The 22,698-nt window shown below is 37.0% G+C and overlaps 1 protein-coding gene across 3 annotated transcripts; it reads right to left on the bottom strand.

Moving 5' to 3' along the window:
• Positions 1–87: 87 nt before the first annotated feature.
• On the bottom strand, positions 88–22,472 carry PARP2 (poly(ADP-ribose) polymerase 2). 3 transcript variants are annotated; one of them, XM_072415206.1, is made up of 19 exons: positions 22,136–22,472; positions 17,289–17,508; positions 15,510–15,646; positions 14,704–14,910; positions 13,261–13,380; positions 13,052–13,122; positions 12,705–12,755; positions 6,536–6,632; positions 6,382–6,457; positions 5,174–5,276; positions 4,917–5,079; positions 4,645–4,783; positions 4,485–4,548; positions 3,619–3,753; positions 2,433–2,560; positions 2,042–2,141; positions 1,457–1,555; positions 553–677; positions 88–463 (listed from the first exon to the last, which is right to left on the bottom strand). In XM_072415206.1, the coding sequence occupies exons 1-19, from the start codon at positions 22,176–22,178 to the stop codon at positions 304–306; spliced, it is 2,238 nt and encodes a 745-aa protein (XP_072271307.1). In that variant the 5' UTR covers positions 22,179–22,472; the 3' UTR covers positions 88–303. The 3 variants fall into 3 exon arrangements, with proteins under 3 accessions (XP_072271307.1, XP_072271306.1, XP_072271308.1); XM_072415205.1 differs by having other exon boundaries at positions 13,261–13,383; positions 22,136–22,471; XM_072415207.1 differs by lacking the exon at positions 17,289–17,508 and having other exon boundaries at positions 13,261–13,383; positions 22,136–22,471.
• Positions 22,473–22,698: the final 226 nt, after the last annotated feature.

The raw sequence follows: 22,698 nt of genomic DNA, 5'->3' as shown, positions 1-22,698 counted from the left end.
GATGCATTGTTTATCTTCCCCTAAGCAAAAGTAGAGTTACAGACAAGTAACTAACCTCGGTGCAAGCACCAAATGAAAGAACTGCCATTATGTTTTTGAATTGTTAGTTTAATAAAGTAATACAAAATGCACTCACACTTTTCTATTCATGCTTTCAGTACAAAGAACTAGTTACAAGATTGTATTTAACAAGCGTATTGCCAGTGGTGTGGCCACCAATGATATCTACCACAAGCCACCACAATGGTGACCTTTCTATCTTCTATATCTTTTATCTAGTGGTTCTCCTAAACAGTTTAACTGTTACCACAGAGATTCATAGTTGAAATTCACTTGCAGCAAATACTTCATTCGGACCTGACAAGGGTTATATACAATATACTCATTGTAATTTAACGTATAACCATCATTATTCTGCAGCTCAGTGTCTATCAGGGGCCCCATTGGAACCAGTGCTCCTTCACTGAAAAAGTAAATAGGGAAAACAAATTAGTATTCATAGACAGCTAGAATCAGTATCAGTTCATATGACATAAATTTATTAGAACTTACTGTGTGATAGACTTCTTTGGGTCTGGAATAGTTCGACCAACACCTTTGGTGCTGTGTTTGCCTTTCAATTTCTTCTGAGCATCATAATCTGCAGCAATAAGCTCATTACATTCACCAAGGGCAACCTAAAACAAAAGGACATCAACCAATACCATCATATGTTTGTTTAAAAGGTTTAAAGAAATGTCCCCAGATCACGTTTAATAATTAGTCCTTTCTTGCACTTTTTTCCTATTTGTTTTGTTTTTTTTTCATTTTGCCATTGGTTGGGATTTTAGGAACAGTTTGGAAGACAATTGTTTGGTGGTGCAAAGCATGCAATTCAAACATGAATCTCCAAAGGAGATCTGAATACAATTACTGCTAGAAAGGATGACTAAAGTCTCATCCTTGTGGCTATCATCTTTATTGCTGTTCTGTTCAGTCACATAAAGAGTTCATTTGTATTGTATGAACATATTGCATTAAAGCCAGACAAATTATCATGAATGTGCTGCCCACTAACTACCACACCAAATAAAAAACACACCTATTTAGCAATGCAGTACACCATAACGCACAATATGTGTGCCTGGTGTCTCATGCACTCTACTGTACAGTTGAATGTACACAATGAATGGCACCACTGCTCATCAATTGTTAAGCCCAAGTATAAATGGGCTGTCATTATTGTTTAGCTTTTTTGTTTACCACTTTATTTCATAAACTGTGTGAAACAAACTACAGAACTGCACGTAATAACCAAGTAATGTGTTTATTTCTACGACGGTGATACTCACATTTAGGTACTTGTTATAGAGGGAAGAGTAACTACATTGATAAATCAGGAGCCCTTTTTTTGCTGTTAGGTTGTAACTAATAGAAATAAGAATGATCAAGTATTAGAAAACCCATTTGACAATACCTCTGACAATAGAAGAATTCCCACATTCTTATCACGAGTGGTAAAGCAGTAATTTGCACTCTTTGAGGAGACATCAGCAAAATAAATTCCTTTGCCAAACTAAGAAAAAAATAGTTAAAAAAAATTAACAAAAACAACTTTTTATCCTTTTTTAAGTACATAACAAAGATGTTAAATATATACTTGCTGTGTTTCCATTGTTAGTTTATGGTTTACTTACAATGTACCTTTTAATTGCTAGAAACTGTGTCTATTCCATAAAGTTTTACTTCTGTAAGTGTAATAGATGTAGAGCGTAATAGAATTTCACAAAGTGTCATTTTAGTGACAGTTCTAAATCTACTGACATCCCATTCAAGATGGCGGCACCCATTAACAGTCTGAGGCCTTTTGTAGGAATACACAAGGACTTTGAAGGTAAATAGCATTATTAAAATATGTTAAATGCATATATTATGTGAAAATTGTAATTGAGATGCATACTTGATGACAGGGTCTACTTTTTCCACAGTCATTTAACATGTCCAATCTTTCATATAAAAGTCATAGTATGGCTTGTTTATGCAACATCAATATGTTACATACCATGTATCCTGTTACTGGAGCTTCAGGAGGAGCCACACGCAGACCTTGGCTAAGAATGCCAACCCAGTTAGACAGACGAGAGCCATGCCATAGAAGCATTCTATGTAAAGAGAATTATTACTATATAAAAATCTATTTTTTCTTATTTTTCTATATATATTTTTATATATTTTCTATTTTTCTTTAGCACATATACAAACTCACATATACAAAAATTCTTGCATAGTTAAGTTCCTTGAATTACCAAATCTAAATTTAGGAAATATTCAATAAAACATACCACATGCCATTTGTAATGAGCAGGGCGGGTACTAGGCATATTACCCTCAAATTTTATATAAATTTATCATTTAGACGAGATGGTTTGCAGTACATACTTTGTAATACAAACCTGTTAGAGAGTTCCTCTTGGAAATTGCTCTCCTCTCCTTCTTTTATAACCCGGAAAACATTCATCAAGGTCATAGTGTAATCTTTATGTGTAGGGGCATGCGTAGAATTCAAGTAGCGTTCAATAATCTGTTTAGGATTTAGGGATGCAAAAATGTGTTAATTCTAGACCAGGAATTGCCTTTAAAAAGAACAATAGGGACTTCATATGTAAATAAAATATATGGCTGAAGGCAGCGTTCTCCCCAGCCCCTTTTAGCTGGGCCAACCACCACCCGGCACTTTTCAGTAACCACCCAGCTGTTTTTGGGTGGTTACTGAGGAGTTGGGTCAAATTACAGGGGCTGCCACCCGCCTACAATTTTATCCCACCCAGCTTTAAATAAATTCTGAGTTGAACCCTGGGTAAGGGGTTAGATGACATCAGCATTGTAAGTTTGACTAGTCAGTCTTTTGATTATTGTACACCTGCAAAACAGAATGTTTACATTACTGATCTAACATTTCAAATCGGCTTGCCAATTGGTTTTTAAAACAGCATCAGATGGATGAGGATACCCCCTCATCCCTTCTCTCATGATGAAACTCTGTGTTGAACTGGCAGCACTCAATGCAGTAGAGGCTTAATGGATCCTAGTCTATTCACTGCTGAACAGGGGGTTTCAGAAGGCTACTAGACTTAAAGATAGAGGTAGTATTTAAAACACGCCTAATATTTTTTTATATACCTGGAATAAATGCAGGTTTTTTATATATATATATATATATATATATATCCGTTTCAATAATAACACATTAAATCAAGTGACACATAAGTTTTAAGTTTTCTTCAGTTACAACAGTTTGCATAATATTTGTCACTGATTAAGTGGGAATGCTCTGCAACTCATAGCAATTGTTAACTTTTCAAATACTTGAACTGATAAACGTTAGACTTTCATTCAAACAGTGTCTACAAATAAAGGTGATATATGTAAATATACAATACAGCCTCAAAGAAAATTAATCTACATTATTTCAAAATTGGGTGGTTTTTCAAAAAGACATTTTTGCTAAAGAGTGAAATAAAAGTTTATGAAATGAATAGTGAACTTTGTTACATCTTTTGATTATGTTTGAATGTTTTAAAAAGTCAGTCATTTTAATAGGGGGTTACTATTTCACATTCCTATAAATGTACATTTTACCTGAAATTCATCTGATGATTTATCCAAAGGCTCCAGTGAGCAATGTAACTGTCGATACTGTCTGTCCAGTGGGTGCTCATGGGAGCCGAGATCCATACTTGCCAGCTTTACTGCAATCTGAATGTCACCCAAAGCCTGAATGGTGAAGACTTTGTATTTATAAATGCAATTTATAAATATATATGAACATTCTGCATCTTCTTCTGGGGATAGAAGGTCATCCCATCATGCAACAGGGCAGTCTTTTACCACAACAGGTGTGATAACAGGGCTAGTTCGCTGAGGCATCAGAGATCTAAACCCCACATGTTGCAAATAAAGATTGGGCTCAGAATCCTCAATATGCAAAGCACATCAATGTAATAAAGAACCAAGAAATACTCAGGATTAAACTTCTTCAGCCTAATTTACTACAGAAGGAAATAAGTGATTTCAGGGTTTAGTCTCTTCCCCTATGCCACCACCTACATTTCTGAACATGTCTCTGGGTTCAGATCATGCCTGTAAAGTGAGCATGGTAGAACATATGTACATATTCAGTAAGCCACTCATTACTTCTTCCGCTTAGATTATTAGAAAACGTAGGTCCAAGAAATGAGGCATGCTGGACCAAATTAAACTGCAATCCTCTTTTAAATCGATGAGGCCATGCAGCATATTCTCTATAGACCCTAATAATAATCCATCAAACTTAATGCATTTCAGAAGTTAGCTTTTTTTCTACACTGTTTTTGTTGAAACAGTACAAATAAACAAGTAGCAAGTTGCAAGCTTTTTCCTAGCATTACCAAAGAAACTAACTCTTAATAAAAAAATAAAGCAAAAACATAAAAAAAAAATGGAATGAAAAATATTGCAACTCTTACTTCTAGAAGGCGCACTTTTAGGGCCAGCTCTTCAATTGTCCTTATTAAAGGTGGTGTCTTTAATCTAAATATGAAGAGAACATACATTATAGCTAAAAAAATGATGAAAACTGAGGTAACAGATACTAATTTACAAAAGTAAGTAGATATAATAATGTACCCAAAATCATGGGGAATTCTGGTATAAAATTCATTACAGGCTTCAAGAAGATGTTTTCCAAACTTTTGTTGTTTAATACAGTTCTCAATACATTGCAAGGAGCTGTACCCCGCACGGATCTGCTCCACAGTGAGCTTTCCTGGAGTAGACACAAATATTACTCATTTTAAATATTTGAAAATGTCTGTAAACTCTGCACATGCAACTGGATTTGTTCTTGTTGAATATATCAAACTATTATGGTCATAGGGTTGGTTAAAAGCATCTCTCACCCAGTGGTGCCTTCTTTGTGTCATACTTCATCTCCAGCACAGTCTCTTCCATGTTTTGCATGTTACAGATTAGCTGGATCAAGGCCTGAACTGAGCCGTGAAGCTTTGACTCAGGTTTAGGAATGTCAGGTGGCTTGTCTACTTCCACAACATTTTTTTCTTCCTGGGAGCAATACAAACATTATGGGTGATTTGTAAACCAATCAGAACTTTCTTTTGACATACAGAAAATGTAACAGTCATGGGTGGACATGTACCTCTGTGGTTATGGTATAATCCATATGTAACATATCATATTTACCAGGAACCTTTTCAAAATCTCCACGTTCAGACCAAACATTCTTAGTCTTATCTAAAAACCTGGAAACATATCATATGTATCAGTTAAGAATGGGAAATAATAATAGATTCATTGTCAAGAAAAGTGTGTTTGTAGTTGTCCAGGACCTATCACAGCCTCTCTGTAGTAGGGAAGAATCAATGCAAACTTCTGCCTGCTAAAGGAAATACCCCAGTCTTTGGAATAACGGTAGCACTATTAAAATTATTATAAAAATAATATTGCTACCATTATTCCACTAGACTAAAAGCCTATGATACGGACTTAAGTATCACACTAACACTACACCAGTGTGTGGAGATATTCTTCTTCATATGTAAGATGAGTTTGGTGGGAATCCCTGGCCCCCCAACAATGAGACAGAGAAGAGTTAAGCTCAATGCAAATGCACATTTAATATCTCTCAAAGTAATCTTTCAAATAATTGCTGTACAGATGCCTGCTGAGTAGCTAGTTCTCTTCTATGATGGGAATTTAAGTATAAGCAGGAGCAGCCCTGCTGCAATCCATCCATCAGTTGGTGGGCAGTCACTAAATAATAAAGCACAACAAAATGTTGTGGGACACCTGGACAGGCACTAGACTTTCAACCAACATAAGAAGATTCTCTGTCAATGAAAATCTAAAGCCTGTACAGAGTTTTAGACACTATGGCCCCGATTTATTAAAGCTCTCCAAGGCTGGAGAATGCAGATTCACGGAATGGAGAATACACGTTCACCAGTGAAGCTGGGTGATCCAACAAACCTAGGATGGATCTGGTCCAGGATTCAAAGCATTTGCTAGCAAATACCAAATAACATTGAAGAAATCCATTCCAGGTTTGCTTGATCACCTAGCTTCACTGGTGAAAGTGTATTCTCTCCAGCCTTGGAGAGCTTTATTAAATCAGGCCCTATGAGAGAAGGGATTTCTAAATTTCCCCTGATCCTGGATAGCAGAGATCTACAGAGGTGAATTCACTCTGGAGCTACAGTGAGTTTTCGGTTGCATGCACATAGTAAGGAATATCTGATTGCAGAAAGCTATGCTAATTCATGATATACTTCATTGAACACTAATTAAAAGGGCTAATATGCACAAGAAAAATACACAGTACATCCATGTTGCAGAACAAAGACTTACTTCTTTTGAAATATGTCCTTTGCTTTTTGAAGATCTCCTCCACATGGAACCAAAGAATTTTGACCCACCTTTCCAACTGGCAAAATATACACAGTGTTTGGTTTTGGTAGCAGCTGATTTACTAAAAATCGTAGAAAATCTAATTTAGACTCACCTCTTCCCCAGCGCATCCAGACAGAGAAATTTTTAGCGTTGTCATCTTCAAGCAGCTGGATCAGGTAGTACTTATTGTTATTAAACTGCAGGTTAGTCTATGGAAAGATAGAATTTTTATTAAATAAACTTTTATGTTTAAAACTCCAAAAAAAAAAAACTGAATGGCAGTTAGAATATAATTTTTAAAGCCAATATTAGAGTACAAAAATCAAAGGTAAAGTCTAACAGAAGCAGTGGAAATAAATATTCAGCCAGATAAACAGTAAACCAAGAACACATTAACCTAGGTTTGATGTATTTTTTTATACATTCCAATAAGCACCCAAGTCTGACCACACTGCACAGTATACGCCGCAAATTAGTAGACTGGGTCTACTTTTCAACACTAAAAGTATGTGCGTGGACACTTGTGTGTTGAGCACATTGCTACTAAGAGAAAAAAGGAATTAGAAGTAAAAATTGTTTAGAGATTAAAATAATGTAATGTAAAACCATGTAATGGTATATTGGGAGGCTTGAGACTTCAGTTGACCTTCCAAAATTAGCATATTCTACATTACTTTCAATAAAAGAATGGGTTAAAAGGGACTTAAGATGCTAAATTTGTGCAGTAGACAATAATGAAAAAGCAATGCAAAGAAAGCAATGTTTATTTACATAGTGATTTTGCTATGCATATTAAAAGCAATTTGCAATTAGCAGGTGAAGGATGTCACACATTTACAAGGCAGTAGCATACATCAAGGTAGGTTGGTATCATTGCTCTGTACAATACAAAAGATCTGTTCTATGGTGTTCATGTTTTAAAGTTTTTTAAACATACACACATTTTATTGAAGCCTACATGTATTGAACAACAAGTGAGATCTAGCAATTTAAACAGACAAAGCCACATAAATTGTTTAATAATTGAAATTGGTAGAATAAATACACCTGCCTATTGGATATTCATTACTTTATGACATTTTAAGAACAACTTTAGCTAATTAAAAAAAAAAAAAAAATTTCTCTTATAACTTTGTTTAAGGTGAAGATATCAATGTATTCCGATATTAGGATGATCTGAAATATAAGCTGCTGCATACTTTTTGAAAACTGACAGACTCGCAGTGGGACTGTCTGCTCTGTAAGATGATAAGACACAATTGGAGAAAAATCTTCCAATGAAGTCTTTTTAGAAACCGCCATTTACAAACTTGTTAATCTCCAGGACTCCTGATGTGCTTAGTGGTTTATAATTCCAGTACCTACAGAGTGCTGTAGTGATGTAGAGTTTGGTGTCATGATCCCCTGAGCGTAGCAGGGGACCAAAAGAAGAATTTGACACCAAAAGAAGTGTTGGATTTAGAAGAATTAAAAAAAAAAAGATTTCTCTGCAACAGGCTGGTAGTGTATGCAGTGGAAGAGGAAAGCATTTCCTTTCTTCTTTCAAAAGGGATATATTTTTGATTTGAGTGACAGGTTGATTTGGTCTGCAGGCAAGCTGTAGCAGATTATAAATGGTTAGGAAAACTACATTTAGCGTAATTACTCTTCTTATAAAACATGCTAGAGTTTATTTGTAGTTTTTTTTTTTAGAGCAAATTTTTGAAAACTGCCGTACATTACTGAACACAAATGGAAAGGTATGAAAACTGCCGTACATTACTGAACACAAATAAAACGAATAAAAAGGAAAAACAAAGGCTAGGTGCCAGCTGACCATGCTATCTATATTTAGTTTGAAAAAGGTACACACAAAACCTGTTATGAATTATCTAAGACATCATGAGAAAAAAATAGGCTAATGCATGAAAAGTTAATTTCACATATTCTTTACCTTGTTTTATGTTCTGATCTAGATTGAGTCTAAGTGCTTTTGTTATTATGATACTATCAATCAAGCAACATTTAACCGTCTATTCAAAGCCTATAACACCTGCTATTAGGTGTTTAAATTATATGTTTCATTAAGAGCACCATCCGCTGGTAAAATCTGTTATTTCAAAGCACAAAAATAACATGGTCAGTGCGGGTGGGAGGAGCATCAGGGAAATTCAAATAATTTTGTATTGGATGAACTTCAAAGAAATCTTGATTATATATATATATATATATATATATATATATATATATATATATATATATATAATCAAATTATTTATATAATATACATGCTACTGTACAGTTATACTACATTTCAGTATTTAAATAAAAGAATGGGATAAAAGGGACTTAAGATGATAAATTTGTGCAGTAGACAATAATGAAAAAGCAATGCAAAGAAAACAATGTTTTATTTACACTGTACAATACCGACAGAATTAGAACGCTAGGGGGGTTATGATCCATATTCTCGGAATACCATGAAGTACGTCATGCAGTTATTTATAAATGGAGGTGGAAACCATTCACTTTTAAGGAGGTTCCCAAGGTGGACTGGAGATTTACTTTAATATGCTTTCTACAATGAACGTCATAAAGTTATTTTTAAACTTCTCAGTTTGCATTATAAATTCTCTGTTTACGCCACCACCTTTTAACCCTTCAATAAATTCTGTATCAAATTAAAATATATTATTACTTATATTTTATATTTTATAATATTTATACTATATATAAATTTATTATATAAATATTATTTAACTTCCAATAATATCACAGACCCACTATGACTTTTACCAAACTTGAGAGATGTTTGATAGCTCTACATTTACAGTGAAAATTGCACTTTTCTTTATAAAGAACAGAAACTTATTGGTGGCATGAATCATTACAACATGCTGAAAAATCAGAAATATAATGCCAAAACCTCAAATGGTCCCAAATACTTATTAATGCTTGGGACATTATCCCTGCACTATGTAGTATGTATGTAAATTGTGACCTTCATATAGCTTCTTAGGCCTGTTTATATGATATAGTGCATTTCTGAAACAAAAATCCTAAAGTCATTATTAATTCCATAAATAAAAAAAAAAAAAAAAATATATATATATATATATATATATATATATATATATATATATATATATATATACATATATATTGGGAACACTCAAAGGCAACAGATATTATGATGTTAAGGTTCAACATTTAGCTGCGGCATAGTCACAAAGGGGGAATTGCTGTTGTCGTCATCTGCACCAACTGCTCCCTGCATTTCATTGAGCGACACCGTCAGAATGCTACAGTGGTAAGACTTCATGTGCTGCAGCATAAGATATTCACGGTTGGCACTGACAGTCTCTCCCCGTGATATCATTGCCCCACATAGAGTACAGACAGTGGCAAAAAAGCAGTAGCAGATGTCAAGCACTGAGCGTAAAAGGGGTAATCTAGGTTCTTGTGGAAGTGTTTGGGAGGTGGAGGCCACTGAACAATGGTGACGGGAATTAGATGGCGCAAGAGGTGCAGTTACAATCCCTGTAGTGCCAGTTGTCGACCACTCCCTTTGATGATGCTTGGCCAAGTGGTTACGCATGGCAGTGGTTCCCAATCGTCCTGGAGTAGACCCACGTTTCACCTCTCTTGTGCACAAGTTGCAAAAGGCACTTGTGGCATTTCTTATGCCAATACTAGGGTCTTTAAGGTGAAAGAAATCCCAGACCGTAGATTTTCTTTGGGAGTAAGAAGTTTGCACTTCTGTATCGTGGACAGGTACTTGATGCGCATAATCAGGGGATTGTGTTAAATCAACAGTTTCATTTTCCAATGATTCAGATGGTGGAAGATCTGAAACTTGATCATGCTGAGCATTATAAAAAGACATAGAGTGCTGGGAATGGTACTGCAGGGATGACTGATGGAAATGCTCTTGTAGTTGGTATTGGTAATCTTCACCAAGACGGAAATGTTCATACTGACTGGGTATCCCTTCCTGTTGGTGATCACACAACCAAATTAACACTGACTGTTCACTGCACAACTAGTCAAGCATAGCAATTTATTGCATTCTTGTGTGAGCTTCTCTGAGTGTTTTATATGACCCCAGGTCAAAAACTGGTACTGTGTGGTTTGTATTTGCTTCCTGGAGGCACCAATACTGTAAATTTAGAAATGATGTTCCTCTTTGTATTTAGAGCATTCCATCTCATCTACACTCCCAGTAGCATTTTTGTTTTACAAATCAGCAACAAAGAAGCGTACAAACCATACTTGATAAGAATGATTTAAAAGTTCACATTAATGGTTGTCCCATTTTCTACACTTTTTTTCCTCTGTGGCTCCAATTACCACTAAAGAAAAGGGCTCTTTAAGGGCTTATGTACACCTTGCTGAAAACCTTGCTATAACTATAATATTAAATAAATAGGTAAAATTTAAAAATGTTTTTTTGAGAATAAAGCCTAAATTCATGGAAAATGAAAAACTGCCCTTGCAATGGGGCTACCACCTTTTTGTTAATCAAGTTCAAAAGGTTTAACACACACACACAGACACAGAGTGTCTGTTCTGTTCAGACAAGGGCCTTGGGAGTTTTTAAGAAAAAAAAAAAAAAAAAAACGTCTGAAAGCAAACATGCAGTCTGTGTACAGAAAACAGAATATTTCCTTCTTACTGTGAAACACTTCAAAAATCATATTTAGTGTTGACTGCAAATGTAAATGACTGTGCAAAAAAGAGAACCCATAGAAACTAAACTTTAACATACACTGACTTGGAGTTTAAAACCTACGACTTATACAGGACTAAATATGTTATTTTGTACAAACTTACAGTCTTATGTCCCGTTCAAGCTGAGAGCCATGAAGGGCTTAGAATATACAGTATGCAGGATGATAACTATCCATTTTTCTTCTATCACACAGAAGAATGAGGAGTAATGTTTGGGACAAGCTTAACTGTGAAACCAAAGCTCCCTGAGCTAACCCTTAGTACTATATCACAAGAGTAGGTGGTACATAGAAAATAGAATAAATGTCTTGGTCCAACTGACCTTTTCCTGTTACTACGAGGTATCTCTGACGAGTAACTCTGACAAGAAGAGAAAAGATACACTATATGTTTTTTTTTTCTAATGTAGGGATTGCTGTGATTGGTTATCACAAAAATCACAAGGACAGAAATTAGTATTATTCACATATCTAATGCACATATCAGTTTTGAAATGTTGTACAAATTATTCTACAGAGCATAAATCTCTCCATCCAGAGCGCATCATATGGGTCTATCAGAGAGGAATAATTGTCTTAAATGTGGGGCACCCCAAGCTAATCTGTTTCACAATTTCTGGGATTGCCCCGTAATCAAACATTTCTGGAGACAGGTTGCTCTATACATCCAAAAACACTTAGATCATTTTCTTCCTTTCACACCCCTCTGGGAAATATTTGGTATGGTCGGTGGAGATGGTATTCGCTACTCTTGTGGTGACAAAAGATTGCTACTTTTATTGTCCGAAGTTGGTAGAAAAACAAATCTCCACTACTGGATTTCTAGAGACCCCCCCCCCCTTCCCCCCCGAACAGTCCAGCTGTTTCTTACTAAGCTTCAGTATTTGTTTAAAATGGAATGGGTTGAGGCCTCCTATTCCAAAGAATCTAAGACCTCCAAATTTTTTGACACCTGAGAGAGTTTCATTGAAACTTTGAACACAACCACTAAAAATCATCTTTTTAAATGCTTCAACCAAACTACCTGGTACCTCACTAAAGTTCTGGAGGGCGACCCCCCCATTCAACTTCCGGTCTAAAACACATCCCTTTCTCACACTTCCATAGAATCTCCTTATATCCGCTCCCATACTTGAATATACTGATGGCTTTTTGAATTCAGATGTTAAGAACGATTTTTCAACTGGTGTTCTTTAACACTGTTTTTTTTTTATTATTGAAAACATATCAAACAATGTTTGTTTTTTTAACTTTGAAAAATGTAGTTCACTTAAGAGATGTAAGTTTGTTCCTTTTTGCTAAATGACTATATTGTATTACCTTTGTACTGTTTTTCTGATAATTGTTTAATTCACATATCGGCTGTCAAATGACCAAGTTAGATGACCACTAACAAGCTCATAATACTAATACAAAAAAAGGAAATATAAAATACAATGTTCTGCTATGTCATACCATGCTAGGGACTAATTTAGCATTATTTGATAACGGATTTTAATTTTCAGTGACTTCATTTGTGTAAAATTTGAAACTTACACATAAAGTTGTCACATGTAATGAAAAAACTCTCACCTGGTTTAACATAACATCGTATACATCATCTCCGTCACAGAACACATGAGCCTGGAGGAAAAGATAAAGGGCTTAATAAAGTGTACTAGGCATGGCTATCCAAGCACAGCAGAAACTAAACATATACTTGTCTTCATAATCAAAGCCTTGATATTAAAACTAGAAACACAGAGAGTGATTTAATTCATCATGACAGCACAACCAAATACTATTGTATTGAAGGAGCAAACACAAAAAAAAACACAATAAACCCACAAAATAAAGAACCCCATCTATGGACTGACTAAAAAGCATACACCACTTTAAAATAATCATTGTTTCTACAGAATTCTAGAAAAAATCTGTACCTTTCCAATTTTGCTGGAACATTCAGGATCAACTGGGGCTTTACCTTTTAACACCAGAGTTCTGACTTGTTCTGGGTAGTAGAGAGATAGTAACATGTGAGATTATGAAATGAATGTTAACACTCTGTACAACTAACTTTCCAGTGCCTCCTAAACCTAACCTGTAGACTATGCTAAAATGAAACATATAATAAATGTATTAACTCTACCTTTGCTGTCCTCCTCTTCAGCTTCCCCAACTTGTACACTCTTAACCTTCCTGGAACGTTTTGCAGTAGTTGGCCCATTTTGTACATTTTGTTTTGATTGATCATTTCCTTGATCTGCAGCTACTTTTTGACACAACAGTAAAAACAAATTCTTTATTGGTGAACTCCAGGAAGTTAAAAAAGAATCATTTAATTAAGTTCAGTATTCATTAACATATTTAATTTTTGTGGCAAGCAGTTTACGTACTTGAATTAGTCTCTGTGCATCAGCCTCTGTACAGCAGAGTTTATAGTGCAAGGAGGAAAGGAAGCACAGGGAATCAGTGTTTTTATGCTAACCAGGAACATGCTGATAGAAGGAGAAAGCAATTAAATAGAATAACGAAGTCATGAGCTCATCAGTCTGCTGCTTCTCCATCCTCTATCTATTTAAAGACTTTAATGGGACATGACCTACAGTTGTTACTAACCTACAAATATTTAGGGTCTTGCCTTTGCAGAGTAAGATCCCAGATTCGAATCTCAGCTAGGACACCCTAGCTGCATGGAGTTTGCAGGTTCCCCTCGTGTTTGCATGGGATTCTGGATACTCCCACATTCCAAAAACATGCAGTTAGATTACATTTTAGGATGCACCTAAAATTGATCTTAGACTGTATTAAAGACATATAATTATGCTAGGGACATTAGATTGTAAGTCCCTTTGAGGGACAGCTAGTGACATGACTATGGACTTTGTAAAGCGCTGCATAATATGTCAGCACTATATAAATACTGTGCAATAATAATTGTAGATCAGTAGGTAAATCTTGCCTGTTGGATAAACAGTTGGTGTAAAAGTGCATGTATTTACAATCAAACAGACTGCCCCAAAATTACCTGCATGGGGGGGTGTGTAAGCAAGCCTTTGTGTCTCAAAAAAACATTAGAACAAGTCTACAATTTACCACTAAACATATAGGCAAAGTCCAGAATTATGGAATAATTTTCTATGGACTGATAAACTAAAGATTGGATATGTTTAGCTAAAGTAGACATGTTTGGTGCAAAACAGAAGTCAGTATTTTAGGTAAAGAATCTCAAACCAACTGTGAAACAAGGTAGTGGCAATCGTATAGTATATAGTGTTGTTTTGCTGCTTCAGGGCATGGGATGCTTGCAGTTTTTGAGTCAAATAGGAATTCTGTATTAAATCAAAGTGTAGTAGATGTGAATGTAGGGCTGAACATTGAAATGGATCTTTCAGCATGATAATATACACAAGCACATAATAAGCACATTAGCAAATACACTGAAAAATGGAGGGTTATAGACTGGCCTTGTTTTTTACTGATAAGGCAAATTATTAAAATCAAAAGAAAAATTATGATTCAGAAAATTGAGACAAATTGGCCTATAAAATATATCCATATTATTATACATTTATATGATTTGCACACCTACCTGATAAACAGCGTTGAATTTCTCGCTCATGTTGAGTCTTGCTATTTTTCTGAACCATGGCTCCCAGATCAACTGTATAGGGCTTGCCACCCAGACTTAGAGACACTAACTTTTCATCAGCCTGTAGTGCAGACTCCAGAACAATGCAGGATTTGGGGTCAAAGGTGACCCAGTTACCTTCATCTGATTGCCACTGCCACACAAAATCTGCAATTAAAAGGTTACATGATTAGGACATCACAACATAAAAAAAGCAAGAATAAAAAAACGTCTTTCTGTTCACTTTATTGATAGGTATTTTATGAAGTTTTTTGTTTTTCCTTACCTTACCTTAGTTCTACTTTAAAAAAATCATTTATCAAATTTCAAAAAAACATTGTAGTGTTAGTAGTAGATATTTAACTTAACAGGGATAAGGGTGACATACATTTCAGAATAAATTATTTCTCTTTGTTTTTATCTTCAATACCCAAGGCTAGTTTTCTGGTGAAGTGATGTATTCTCAAATTATCCTGCCTAACCTTAAGCCTTCCTGCCTGGTGCCTTAAGCTTAGCGCCTAAGCATAAGCAGAGGCTAACTTACCCAAAACCTAATCTCAACCTTAACCTTCCAGGTAGGGCAGTTTGATAGGTAGGTTACTATGATAAAACACCAGGCACATAAAGGTAATATTTATAATCCTCTTTAAAGATTAATTCAAATCTATTTGTACAATAAGCCATCCAATATTTCAAATAAAAGTGAGAAGGAAGGGGTTGAAACTGTACATCGCATATAAAAGAGGTGTTTATGACTACAGACTCACACTGGTCCTGTTCCTTTACAGCAAGACGAATTTGTCTTTGGTAGCCTGTTTTTGTATTTTTTTGGATCATTTTCCTGAAATCCACTTGCAGAGACACACCCACTGCTGGTGAAAGAGTTAAGGTTTGTTTTCCAGAGCTAAGAAGAAAAAAAGAAAATAAAGAAGAAACCCAGATTTAAACCATGCTGAAAAAGTGCTGCCATATTTAAAGTAAACAATAAAAAACACCACAGTTACACCTTTTTTAGTCCGTTTAAGAATTTATATCATTAAGGCTTAGTCTACACGGATTTTTTCCCCAGCATTTACCTGGAATGTTTAAAAGCCCATGTTTGAAATTCCCATGAATTCCAATGGGCTAATCTACACCAGCATGTTTCCTGGATCCATGTTTTTTGAGCGTTATAGATAACGCTTCTTGCTACGTTTAAAAAATTAAAAACATGGGAATGGGGGCGTTTTCCTGTTTTTTTAACTACTTGAAAACATCAATGAAAGCTCCCATTGAATTCAATGGGGGCTCCTACAAGCGTATTAATAAGGGGGCTCCCTGATCTCTGCTGCCCCACCCTAGGAAATAAGTAGAGGATTACATAAATCCCCTCACCTGTTCCCTGAAATACTTGAAAATCTGTGTAAAAAATAAGACGAGACATTAATTTTAAAGTGTTTTAATATGTGTGTGTGTTTTGTGTTAACTGTGTGTAACTTTTGTGTTAACTGTGTGCATTCATGACATGAGCACAGCCGTGGGACTCCTGACAGTTGGGATCCCCAAGCACTAGAGGGAAAATAAGGTCAAGTCTCCCCTCTCACATTTAGTGCTCAATGGCTGAGAAAGGGGAAACCCTAATGACACTAGAACTGTCATCACATTTTTCCTTTTCTCAGCCAATCAACAGAGGCGAGTTCACTGTACCCGCTGCCCTAGAGGAGTTGTCTGTACCCAAGTTGGCATAGCAGGGGACTCCAGAGTCGACGTGCGAATTGTCCTCACATAACCTCTCCCGTGAGAGGTTGTGTAAGTTCACTGCACCCGTGGCCCTGGAGGAGCTGTAGCATGTACTCTGTACCCATGTGCTCTGTAGATAGAGCACATGCTACAACTCCTCCAGGGTCGATGGGTGCATGTCCTTACACGACCTCTCCCTGTCAGGAGAGCAGAGCTCCATTGATTGCTCCTGCGGTCCTAGCCGAGCTCCGCTCTCCTGACAGCTCCGCTTTCTTGATTGCTCCCGCAGCCTTAGCAGAGCTGTGGCATGTGTTCAGCACCCATGTGGGTACAGAGCACGTGCCATAACTGCGACAGGTTCAGTGAACTCACACAAACTCTCCCTTGAGAGGTTGTGTAAGTTCACTGCATCCGCGGCCCTGGAGGAGTTGTAGCATATGCTCTGTACCCATGTGAGTGCCAAACACATGCTAGGGTAAAAACGAAAAATCCTATAAACACTTATTAAAAACTGAGGCAAATCGCTGTAAAACGCATCATAGGTTTTTTTTTCAGACTTTTAAAGCTTGCAGAAACGCATATAAACCCTGTAGGAACATTTAAATGCGTTTTTAAATCCAATGTAGACCCAGCCTAAAGGTGGTGTCCATTTTACGAGATAGTATTGGGCACATGCAAGCTTGCACACACATACAAAACATACAGTCCAATTATATGCTCTAAACCAATGTTGTCTGAGCAAAGTCAGCCGGACCTTAAAGTTGCTCTTTGAAGGCCTCTGATGTTGCCTATTGCATTTTTAACATAAAATAAGTCTGGCACCTTACCTGAGTGCTTGGTTAATGCGTTTGTTGAACTCATCAGCATACACCATCCACATGTCTCCATCATTCAGCCATTCCCACCGTGTCAACAGCTCAGACTTTACATCAGATGATGCTATGACTTTTCCAGATTCAGCAAATGCAGCACTCTCATCTTCATGTTCAGTTTTTACAACAACTTCTGGTTCGGGATCTTCCTCGGCTTTCCTTTTCCGGGATACGGCTAAAGAGAAATACAGATTTTTTTCTACAATAGGAAGTGCTGTATGCTTCCTCAGGATTTACAACTAACCACGAATGTTTTAGTCAATATACATTATACTTCATAGAAATTATTTATTATGAAATTGGAATACATACTGAACAGATAATATTAATCTGTTAGTTTATTCTAATATTAAATACTTTTTATTTATATATAGTTCTTCTATTTTTTTTTTTACTCTGTTTATAAATTTGACATCCAAGAAACAAAAGCTGCGTACACACGGCAGATTTTTCTCACCCGATAATCGGCATCGGCCAGATATCGGGAGAGAATCTGGCGTGTGTACAGTTGGCGTCGTTCATCGTCCGTGGATCCGTCCTGGCGGAGCCACGAACGATGAACGACGACCGATCCTAATGCAAGGGAAGGGGGAGAGCGCGCAGCAGGGTGCCGCTCTGTGGTTCTCCCCCTCCCCTCTCCATAGAGCAGAATGGTGCTGTATGTGTAGTCCTTTGTCGTTGGAAAGGATCGTGAAAGATCCTTTCCAACGACAAACATTGCACGTGTGTACGCAGCTTAACAGTAAACATTACAAAAAAATTGCATGACATAGTCAAAACATATAGATGACTATTGGTCAACAATATACTAAACATCATAGATAAATGAGACATCTGCATAACACAGCCTCCCGGACGTCAACATTTTGTAAAACTTTTTTCAATGAACGAAAGAAAAAGGGGGTAAAGGAAAAAAACAAAGAAAAAGCAGGGAGAGAAAGAGGGGGGACGGGAACAAGTCTCTCCAGACAATAAAAATACACATTGTACAATGGATAGATATATAGTTCTTCTAAGATTTCTAATGTAGGATAATTCTATAGAGAATAAAAACTTAGAGGCAGTTTAAATCGGCAGCCAGTGTATATTCTGTAAATGCTAAATTCCAACAAAACTGGAAAGGCATATTATTCACTTAAGTTTCACTGAGTCACTGCAACAGGATTCATATCTCATATTCATATGCAGTTGTTTTATAAAAGCTATAACAGGGACTTCTGTGAAAAACTTGAGTTAGACTTACTAAAAACTGTATTTCTAATAGTTTTCCAAGACAACACAAATGAGTTGGTCATGTCTACCAGGAACAGGAAACATATCACCAAAAATACTTTAAAAGGATATCCTTCTAAAGAATTGGTCAATAATAAAACAAGAAACCAATGGATGTAATCTGAAGCAATCTCTGTATTTCCTAAATATTCGTCCACAGCAGGACAAGAGAATAAACAAAAACCTACTAGATTAGGGAGAGAACAACAAAGGCAAGAAATCTAAAGTTTCATAGCAAAAATTAGAGAGAAATGTTTTAACCGAAGTCAGAAACAGGACTTAAAAAGCCAAACATACAGAGACAGTTTGATCCTTAGTATTGAAAAATAGTTTAGCATAGACCAGGCCAATTGGCCCAAAAATTACGCTTAGCATTGCTGCAAATTCCTGGAATTAAACTGGACTATAGGAAGTGTTTTGAAATAGGCCACCATTTACCCAAGATTTTAACAGTGGAAAGTTCCATGACTTCAGGACTGGAAAGCATGAACTTGAGAACGAAGAGTGTAAAGATTTTCCTAGGTATGGAACAATCTAGCTCTGTGAGTCCTGAAGCCCAGCCTTTGAGTAATGGGGGGACACAGAGAAATTGGAAGTTGGTAATTGAGAAGGGTACAGGGAATGAAAATAAAATTTGAAGTTCCGGGAGACCCACTACTGCACAAAGATATTGGAATTCCAAGCATTCACAAAGGCAAACACGGTGCAAACTTCTGAAAAGTAAAGAAAAGAGAAAAAATATTGAGCATTTTTTTTGTTGCTAGGGCAAATAACTTTTGCCACAGTAGCATTCCTGAAAATAGCATTTGCAGTTGATCCAAAGAGATGTTTTCCCTCAATCAATGTCAGATATCAGCTGGGTAATCTAAAGTCCAGCATGATCTGAGTGAAGAACTCCTCTAAAAGGCAGGCCTAGCAACACCTGATAGACCCAAGTAGGACTGCAACAAAGGGATAGACATCAGTACCAGAGGACAACAAGATTCCAGGCTATGAACAACACCACTATCAGGGGGTGTACTGCAGGCATATCCTGAGCAATTAATGGAGTGTGCTAGTGACACTGATCCCTATGTCTGGAATCAGACACGTTTCAGCTGCAAAAATAATAAGTAACATACTGGCTCAAGGTAGGAGGCAAGATCCCAGGAAATAACAGAACCTGGATAACTGGTAGGAGCATTTAGGATTTGAGGGTCTATTGGCAAACAAGTGTCACCACCAGCTGGGCTGTAGAAACAGAATGAATTTCCACATTGCTATTAGAGAAGTAGGAGGATGCTTTCCGAGCATGGAATGTGCAAGTGTGACATGGCACCCAGTGTAATGATAGCATTTACATGTTCATGGTGTTAAGCCCCTCTGCATTATGCCAGATGAAAAGGGGGTAAATGTGGTGTCCAGTAACTAGTAAAAATGTATGAAATGTCTTCTGCTGCCAGTGCCAAAAAGCCTTATTAAAAGACTAAAGCTGCGTACACACGGCAAATTTTTCTCGCCCGATAATCGGTATCGGCCAATTATCGGGCGAAAATCTGCCGTGTGTACAGTCGGTCGTCGTCCATCGTCCGACGACCGTCCTGGCGGATCCATGGACGATGGACGACGACCGATCCTAATGAAAGGGAAGGGGAGAGCGCGCAGCAGGGTGCCGCTCCGTCGCTCTCCCCCTCCCCTCTCCATAGAGCATGAACGGTGCTGTATGTACAGCATCGTTCATGCATCGTGCAGTCTTTTCTCGTTGGAAAGGATCGTGAAAGATCCTTTCCAACGAGAAAAATTGCAGGTGTGTACGCAGCTTTAGTCTTCAAAGACTTCAAGCGCATGAAAAAGGCTTTAAACCTGGAAAACACTACATGGTTGAGGGTCACTTTCACGCTCATCCAAGATTTATTTGCGCTTTAGGTCCTGAAACTAGTGCTGAAGTTGAGTGCACCCAAGAGGCGCCAAGTAGGTGAGTAGACCACTTGCAGCTACAGGGTGACAAATACTTTAGACATAGTCTACATGGACTGTTTCCCAGCGTTTACCTGAGGCTTTTAAAGCCCTTGTTTGAAATCCCCATGCATAACAATGAGTTAATCTACACCAGGAGGTTTCCTTACACGTTTATGACATTTATCGTAAACGTTGCTTGCAACGTTTAAAAAATAAAACGCTGGGTTAACGCTGAAAAATGTCCAAAAACGTGGGAAAACGTTTTCGAGCACTTATTATGCAAATTAGTTAAAATGCAATAAAAATGTTTTTCAGCATTTTAAAGGCAAGCTTTAAAACGCTTTTAAAAGTGCATAAAAACGCATATAAACGCAATAGCGTTTTTAAAAAAAACGTCCATGTAGACCCAGCCCTAGAAAATATGTTGATCGAAGATATCGAAACATTTTAATTGAATTAGTGGTGCTGAAGAAAAGATATCCATTCTTTTAGGACATCACCAAAAAAACAACTGTCATGCAAATAGTGAAATGAGTTATACCTAGGGACGGCTTTGTGCTTTTCCCCCAGTTTTGAGAAATTCTGTGTCTCCTAAAGAAGAATATATTGTGAGCAATCATGCTCAGTTTATTGCAAAAGGTAAAGGCTATGTCTTATCTGCAATATAATAAACTTACCTGCCTGGTGACTTTTTTTTTTATTTAAACTCACGTCTACATTGCCGGCATTTTCACCTAGTTATCCTCCAGGATTCAGGAACGTTGGCCTTTTTGATTGGCCAAGCAGCATGAGCACGAAAGTTAATTTATTTCAAGCAGCCAGCTATGCCAGGATGTGCATATGCAGCTCAGTGTACATTACAAAGAAGATGGTGAACAGGCAGGTAAATTTGTTTTATTGCAGAAGAGACATAGATATTTCATTATTAGAATATTAATTATTATTATGCTCTAAAGGATGAGACAAAAATAGAACTATACTCATTGGTGGATGGTGTGCACATCATACTTGCTGATCATGGCATAGACTTACCAATGATTCCTTCTTGAATGCTCAGAATTCTCACACCATCTTCCCTGACAACTCCACAATGGACCTCTAAGTGAATGGCGGTTCTCTTTGGCCATTGGTGATGTAATACCTATGCATGTGTTACATTGTCCCCAGCGGCTGGCTCTGTAGGTGGCACCACCTAATGAAGTCCTATACTCTACATGATGCATGCAGGACAAAATCCATCAGGTGCCATGGCATTATTTATGCAACAAGAGACATTGCATATCTTTCTTGCCAAAAAGCATTACATGCTGGTGACTTTATGTATTTTTTAAGTTAAAGTTTGCTTTAGTTATATCCCAAACATTGAAAAGTTTGTAGAACATATTTATTAAATAGAAGAGCATCAAAAGAAATATTCCATTCATAAAAGATCTACGAAATGATCCCATGGCTGATACACAGCTATACCTAATTATATATATATATATATATATATATATATATATATATATTACACCCCTGTAGTAACATGCACCTCACTACAATGTATTATGTGAAGTACATAATGCTTGCACACTGACATGTCCTCTTACCCCGGGGCCTGCGCTCCTTGCCTGAGCCTCTGCGCCCAGACATCTTCTACTGGCGCTTCCTTACTCCTTGTCTGACCCGGCTTACAGCGAGGCCTGCTTATTTGCTTATTGGCTGCCTGAGCTATCGCTCACAGTATAGTTTCCTACTATTGGACTAAACTGGTGTTTGTATGAAATTCAGTATCCCCCTCCAGCGTGCACTGCACCAGCCTGAGCACTTTCCAGCAATTCTCTGTAGTGCCCATGTAAGAGGGGGATCCGCCCTCACCTGACCTGCCCACCTCCTCTCTTAGCTACTGCTGGCTGAGTGAATACCTTTTCCAGTTCATGGGTTCAGTGAACAAATACTTTACATGAGCTGTACAGATGGAAAGTCCATTGGCTCTAAATCACGTGATAGGAGGGGTTTCTTTTCACAGGAGTGTTCCCGCCTTTAAATATTTGCATATACCGGCAAGGGTTTCTGGGAAAATACTTTGTGTTGTGTGTATTGATAAAAAAAAATAAATTTGTGTTTATTGAACTGCAGATAGCAGTCTATATTTATTAATTACATATATGCA

Source organism: Pyxicephalus adspersus, chromosome 6, assembly GCF_032062135.1.
Source record: "Pyxicephalus adspersus chromosome 6, UCB_Pads_2.0, whole genome shotgun sequence".
Lineage (NCBI taxonomy): Eukaryota > Metazoa > Chordata > Amphibia > Anura > Pyxicephalidae > Pyxicephalus > Pyxicephalus adspersus.
This window is presented reverse-complemented; position numbering and strand designations above follow the sequence as displayed.

Coding starts and splice junctions, on each gene's coding strand:
- PARP2 (XM_072415205.1), bottom strand. CDS start 22,178: ATGTCTGGGCGCAGAGGCTCAGGCAAGGAGCGCAGGCCCCGGG. Junction 13,384..14,703: donor AATTCAACGCTGTTTATCAG/GTAGGTGTGCAA, acceptor TGTGTCAAAAAG/TAGCTGCAGATCAAGGAAAT. Junction 13,123..13,260: donor TGAAGAGGAGGACAGCAAAG/GTAGAGTTAATA, acceptor TCTACTACCCAG/AACAAGTCAGAACTCTGGTG.